This window comes from Limulus polyphemus, unplaced genomic scaffold (genome assembly GCF_000517525.1).
Source record: "Limulus polyphemus unplaced genomic scaffold, Limulus_polyphemus-2.1.2 Scaffold783, whole genome shotgun sequence".
Taxonomy (NCBI): Eukaryota; Metazoa; Arthropoda; class Merostomata; order Xiphosura; family Limulidae; genus Limulus; species Limulus polyphemus.
The window spans coordinates 313,258-320,355 of record NW_013666393.1 but is presented as its reverse complement, the minus strand read 5'-3'; the positions used below and the strand labels follow the sequence as shown (position 1 = coordinate 320,355).

The window sequence follows — 7,098 nt, the reverse complement described above, 5'->3', positions numbered from 1 at the left end:
ACTTAATTTCAACAATCGCGCTAAAACAAACGCTATAACAACGAACGTGCTCAATAATACTCTCTGACTGCAGATCAATTACTCACTGTCTACACACACACTATTACGTCACACCGTCACCCTCTTATATATATACCAGACTACCCTATATCTAGTAAGATATTTCCAGAAAGCAGGGGGCGTGACACTAGTCACGTGACCTCGCTGATGCAACAATATGTTACACTAGCTGATGTACCTTTTCAATGCATGAAGAAGATAGAGGGGCAGTGGTGGGTAACACAGATGGGTCAGATCTGAGCACCCCCCGCTCTCCCCACATTGTGAGCCCTAAAAGTACATGACAAATTTGGTGACAATCTTTTCAGAAGTTCACCAGTCAAAGTGGACACACATTTTTGTCAACTGATGGTTTAGATAAATTATGCTGAACACATTTATATGCAAGCAAGTAGTAAAGAACAAGTTTAAAAGACCAAGACTTGAACTATAAAGTATAAGTCTAGAATAAAAATAAACAATAAATGTCGAGTTATAGCATAACTACATTAAACGACTATTTACAACTCTGAATACATTTTATTTACCCAAAGTACCAAGTCTTAAGTGAGTATTTTTAGCTGACACTGAGAAGTTACAAGCACTTACGAAAGTTAACTTTTTTTGTTGAAAATTAAGTATTACTTTTGCACAAGATTCAGAATAGTTCAATTAGTGTGTTTTGGTTAAGATTTAACACCTTGTACATTTTACACCTGCAGGTACAGCCTAAGTGTAAAGTTATAATATTAGGCCTAATACTCAGATCAATAGGCCTCACTACTATTTTTAGAATGTTAAGTTGCAAGCATTTATACTATAGTACTTCAGGATACTAATAATAACATCTAAGTTACTAAATATTAGATTGAAATAATGAACAATTAGAAGAGTTAGCTAAAGAAGATGGAAATTTTATTTATTTTAGTAAGAGTTAAAACTATTGTGCTATTACTATTGCAGTATTTGGTAGTTTTAAGCATTTTAGCAAATTACTTAGAAGTAATAATTAGTTGCATGTACTTTAACTAGATTTGTTGACACCTGCAGTCATTAATAGTATTAATAACAATATTAGTTACTTAGGATACTACAGTCTTAGATTTATGTAAAACCAGTATATATCCTGTCAAAAATGATGGGGCAAGTACTACCACCCCTACCCCATAGTATACCCAAACCTTACATTTCATAACTAACTGAAATAAATAAATTTTGCAAAATCAAGCTTGACCAACAAAGAGGCAGAAAAGTGCAGTTGAGGCAGTCAAAAGTCAATTCCTTTGTGAGCCAATCAAAATTAAGATAATTCATGAAATGAATTCATAGCATATTCATAGGATAATTATTGTTAAAAATCAATTAGATTAACAACTTCTAATATATAGAAAAGCCAGTACATTTTGGTAGCACCACATTACAACAATGGCTTTTATGTCATGTTGCTTAGCAACAAAAGTATAACCTAATCTTGTTGTTAGTCTATGTATTGACAGTATAAAATGAAATGTATTGACAACAAAACTGGAAAAATATTTGTTGATTTCTTAATTTAGTCTGTGTTGATTAAAGATGTTTGTTTTTATTAAAAATGTTGGTGATATAACAGAAAATTGCTTAATTCAGAAACAATTTAAGTTTAAAATTGAATCGATATTTTTTACTTTCATGATAAGTTTTATGCATTTGGCTCTAGGCTACGTGATCTTACACTATGTCTTTACTTTAGGCTTATTATACAAACACTCACTACACTTAAAAGGTTTTACTGTACATGCCCAACATGGCTTCCCACCACTAAATTGGTATGGGCAGACAGTAATTAAACGATTAAGTCTGAATAAATGCATTTTGGCTTTTATGACTCTTCCTATTTTGAGAAATCAAGCATGGCGTGACACACACTGGACTGTATATAGGTTAGATTCATATACTATCAGATACCTTAATTTTAGTTATATCTACAAAATTGGTTACCACTAGTAAAATGTTAGCATGGTAAGAGATAGTTCAGGTATAAGTGGGATGGAGTTTATAAGTGGCATTAGGTGCCAGGATATTATTATGTTTGTGAATTGTGGGCTTACTTTCAGGAAGTTCCATAAAGATACAGTATATTTTACTTACAGATACTTATTTGAGGTTCTTAAAAATAACTTTGGAGAATATTACTCTATTAGAGGGAAAAAATAGAAAATTAGGAACAGAAATCAAAAACTAAGACAGGAAATGGATAGAATTAAGATAAATGTTGCTTTAGGGTAGGGGAAAATAAGAGTTCTAGATTTACACAGTAATAAAAGACTAAAGAGACAGGTTCAGCTACAGTTATAACTGATTTGCAGTGGAGAAGGAGATGAACAAGAGGTTTACACAGTGGGAGACTCACTCATTAAGTATACTGTTAGTTCTTTGTAAAGGGGAGTATATAAAGTTTACGACTTCTATCTGGACGATAGAAAGAGTATGGATTTAATGTACTCAGATTTTCAAAAAGCTTCTGGTAAGATGCCATACAGAACACTGACCAAGAAAATCCCATTGGTATGGACTGAAAAAAGATTACTTAACTGGATTATAAGGTGGCAGATAGCACTGTAATATATTGTAATTTACAGTGTTAATATGTATTTTAGTTATTTATAGTATTAAATAGATTTGATACATAATATTAAATGTTTTAAACAATATTAACAACAGTGGTCATATGATAGGCTTGATACATGAAACTTTACATGCAACAATTCTGTTTCAGAGCTTAGTAATTTTACTAAGAAGGCCCAACCTTAACAGGTGTTTTTGGGTTAGGGCTGAAACCACTGCAAACAGATTGGGTATCCAACAGAGGACCTAAGTGGTCATAGAAGCTCTTTGTAGTTTGCTCGTTGCTCATAATTAAGACTATTGGTATTATTGTAGATTTTTAGCAACACTTCTGGTAGAAGTTATTGCATAATTGAGACACTGCTTTTTCATGTTTATATTAATAATATTGATAGGGGCATAATCAGTAAATTATTAGTTTGCTGATGTCATTAAACTCTTGGGATTTCTAGCTGTATTGAGGTTGGTAAGGTACTAGAGCAGTGGTTCTTAACCTTTTTTTGGCTGTGACCCAAATTTTGGTTGCAGGGCTAGCTCGGTGGCCCATGCCCTCAAATAGACCTTCTTAACACAGCCACTGTTGGACTACAAAAGAAAGTTCAGACAGCCACTGGAGACCCTTGGCAACCCACTCAAAATGGCTTGGCGACTCAAATTTAGGTCGTCACCTATGGGTTAAGAACCACTGTACTAAAGAATGACTTGCAGAGATTGACAAGTTTAAAAATATTTGGCAAATGACCTTTAATAACATAAAGGCAAAATAATGCATTTGGTTTATCATAACTTAGGCACATTTAACACAAACAGGAACCCATTCAATAGTGTGATTGAAGAAAAGGATGTTGGAATAGTGTTTGATACATCACTTGAGTCACAGTGGGCATGTTTTGTTTCCATTACTAAAGCCAATAGAATTTTAAATGCATTTATAGACATATTGATAATCTAGTTACACAAGTCACTGGTAAAGCTTCACTTGATGATACTGTGTAGTCTTGTCCATATCTATAAAAGATATTTACATATTGGACAGATTTCAGAGGAGGGCTACTGAGATGATTTTGAAGATGGAAGGGTTATCTTAAAGGGATACATAGGTTAAGAACACTTAACTTTTCTCTTAAGAAATGAAGAACAATAGGTGATCTTATTCAAGTTCACAAGCTTATCTAGTAGATCAACTAGATATAGGCTTCTAATTTCTTTAAGCTGTATCCCAGGGGGAACAGGATGAAAGAACATAGGTTTAAGATTTGAAAAAAGGCATGCCAGACTCCAGTTAAGACAGCTACATTGTACATTACAGCTACATTATTACAAACGCAATAAACTTAAGGAATGAGTTGCTAGTGGCAGTAGTTTAAGCCAACACCTTACAGGAGTTTAAATGGGGAATCAATGAATTCCTGAAAAATAAAATTTGGGTTTAAATTGTGTACGGACAACCCTGAATACCAAAATGATTTCTTGTCGTCTGTGTGTTGTTAGTTTCACCAACATAATATAAGAAATCACTGTGTGCACCAATAATTACAACATATATATATATATTTATTTCAATTTTATGGTTATCACTTTAGCTGTAATGACAAATGTGTAAAAAATTAACTTTTTTTTTTTAAATAACACTGGTAAAGATTTGAAATTTCTTATAACTATTGTGGAAGAATTTTTCTAAACACAGAAGTTCCTCTTAATATCAGAACCTTTGGATTTCTTTTAATATCTAACAAGCAAGGATACAGAATTTTTTGAAGGGTGGGGTTCAGCCTGTAAAAAGGCATACATATAGAAAATCCAAAATTAATGATGAAAAATATAGGTGTTGCATATTAATAGCATTTTGCATCAAAAAGGGCAGGGTTCAAACCCTTGGAATCCTACCCCTGTATCTGCTACTGTCTAAAATACGGTACTTTAGATTTTGTCAAAATATTTTAAAATGTAAATTGTAGTTTACATAATTCTTCATATAAACAATGAAATTTTTTTGTCTGAATTGAAGTATTTTGAACATTTTGTTTCAAAAGAAAATTGTTTACTGATATTATTTATTTACAGCCTAAATGGCATTTGGAATTTCAAATATAAAATCAAAATATGCTATACTTACTAATTCAAAATATGAATAAAAAAAAGTGATGATTATTTGGTAGTGCTACTACCAGAGATGGAACAGGAGCCTGTAGTGGCTAGACTCCTATTTTAAGTATTACCATTAAGAATTTCTAGAATTCCTCAAACAAACAATATTAACTAAGCCTACATAGAAGATAGGCCCTGTATATAATAAAATCAAAGTCTACAAACCTAAGGTAATTCAAATCTGAAATACTTTAAAACAATTATTGACCGACTCTGGCATTTACTAGCCTCCATGTCCACAATGGGATTGCCACTATTGGCAATGCCTAATGGTAATGAATACAACATTATATTATTTTAATAGTCATCATGAGCTAAGTTATTTCTCGTTATTTATTATTTACTTTTTAACCGATTATGCTCCGTCCTTTTTATTCAATTATTAACCATAATTTATTACTACGTATAAGGTAGCTGCTTTAGTTTTTAACTTTACCGTACGTCACTAACTTGAATAACACTACTAATAGTAGTAGTAAGCCTAGTACTACTCAGTACTAGTTATTATTTAACTTATTTACCAATTGAAATTGGAAAGTCTGGAACGTAGGCTTGGTAATCTTCTCCAACTCGCATTCCAGAATCTGTCGAATGAATAATAAATAAGAGCTTACTATGATAGAAAATTAGTATTAGAATAAAAGACTTAAGTAAGTTTGTATACTGTTTGTTGTTTTGTGTTTCAACATGAAATTTTAACATTTAACTTTAAATTTAAGTGTTCAGGAAACAAAAAGTCATGTAAGATAAAATGAAAATAGATTTCAAGGCTATTGTCCCAACTCAAATTTTAAATGTACCAAATATCCAATTTACAAAAGACGTTGCTACATTACTTTAAAATTTATTACTTATTTAGTTATTATTAGGAATAACATTACCAATACCATGTTCCGATTCATCAGTTGTACTATCCTCATCTGAGAAGTGTCCATTGTTAGTAGCTGGACTAGCGCCGCGAGATCGACGACCGTTTCGAGTGGTTAATTCATCACCGTTTCTTTCTGCTAAAACCATTTTTGAGACAAAAATTTACAATTATTGTATATGATCCCCAAATAAAAAAAATTCAAGAACAGTGGACTACCTTCCGTAACCTTCGCGTTCTAACACAAAAGTTATTATCATCCTTTGCCTCCGTAGTTTCGGAGTTCCTACCTATTTGCTTGATGATGAGGGTAGATAGAAGGGCAAAACACCAAGAACAAGCGGTATCCTTTCAACCGAGAAACTAGTTCCATATTTGATAAGATATCCAAATAAAACTACGTAAAGTTTGAATGGAATATTATGTTTTAAACAAATATCTGTACGCACTTGTACATTAATCTTTCTTCTTTTATTTCTAATATTTTTTAAGAGTAAAACCTTATTAACGGTTTTGATTAAGCTTACGAATATTAATTTTCACAAACAATGAATGATAAATGTTAAAATATAAATATTAAAACAATCACAAATATACTTCTAAAGATCTTCAAGTAACTGAACTAGTTAAATGCTTCCTCTGATAGTTTCTTGTAAAATAAAAGTGAGAAACAATAGTGTCCATCTTTTATTCCATTTTATCCTCCGTAGTATTCTTAACAATTGTACTAATTAACGTGTTAGTTATTATTATATTCACGCATATGCTAGTAGGTGATAAACACCATCTTATTACTACAATATATTGAATTGTTAGTTTCACCACCCTGGTCTAATTTTCAAAACAAGAAAATTTAACTTCTTTAGTTTTGACTTTAGAGAATCAAATGGATTAAAGTTTTAGTTGTAGCCGTTAGGGTAAAAATCATTGTTGAAAAATTGTATTATTACGCCAAAAATTTTAAAATCAAAGTGGTTGGGATAACAATTATATTGTTTCATTTAAGCTGACTTACTGGTGATAATTATTTTTATGTAACAGCTTTTACAATAGGTTTTAAGGGAAAATCTTTATTTAGCCACGTAAAACATTTCGATCTCTTGTGCGATAATTCTCTAATACACAGGTTGTAATGGTGGTAACCAGACAATTAGACACTTAAGAAAATGAAGAAGTAGGACTTTTAGACACCAAGTAATTTCAGAGAGCGGTGTTAAAACTTTGCAACCTACTTAAAGGAAAAACCGGTTACCATGCAGGTCATATAATGGAGTAAATTAAACTGTTAATATAATAAACCTAGATCTTTGTAGGTGAAATAACAGAGTAGGTTTAATAATTTTAATAAAATAGGCCTATATCTGTATAGTACAGTATAGTTCATATTGTTGCGTCATCGAGATCATGTGATTCTCACGCTCTCTCCTTTCTAGAATTAT

The 7,098-nt window shown here is 31.7% G+C and overlaps 1 protein-coding gene across 2 annotated transcripts in view; it reads right to left on the bottom strand.

Annotated features, from left to right (window-relative positions):
• Positions 1-5,940, bottom strand: part of LOC106460508 (REST corepressor 1-like) — a 54,209-nt gene extending 48,269 nt beyond the window's left edge. Inside the window, exons 1-2 of one of the 2 annotated variants that reach the window (XM_022387261.1) lie at positions 5,673-5,940; positions 5,313-5,375 (exon numbers count right to left, since the gene is read on the bottom strand). In XM_022387261.1, coding sequence (XP_022242969.1) covers positions 5,313-5,375; positions 5,673-5,808 — 199 coding nt within the window. In that variant the 5' untranslated portion in view covers positions 5,809-5,940. The remainder of the gene's footprint in view (positions 1-5,312; positions 5,376-5,672) is intronic. The other variant, XM_013920219.2, reaches the window with a different exon arrangement.
• Between the last annotated feature and the right edge of the window lie 1,158 nt (positions 5,941-7,098).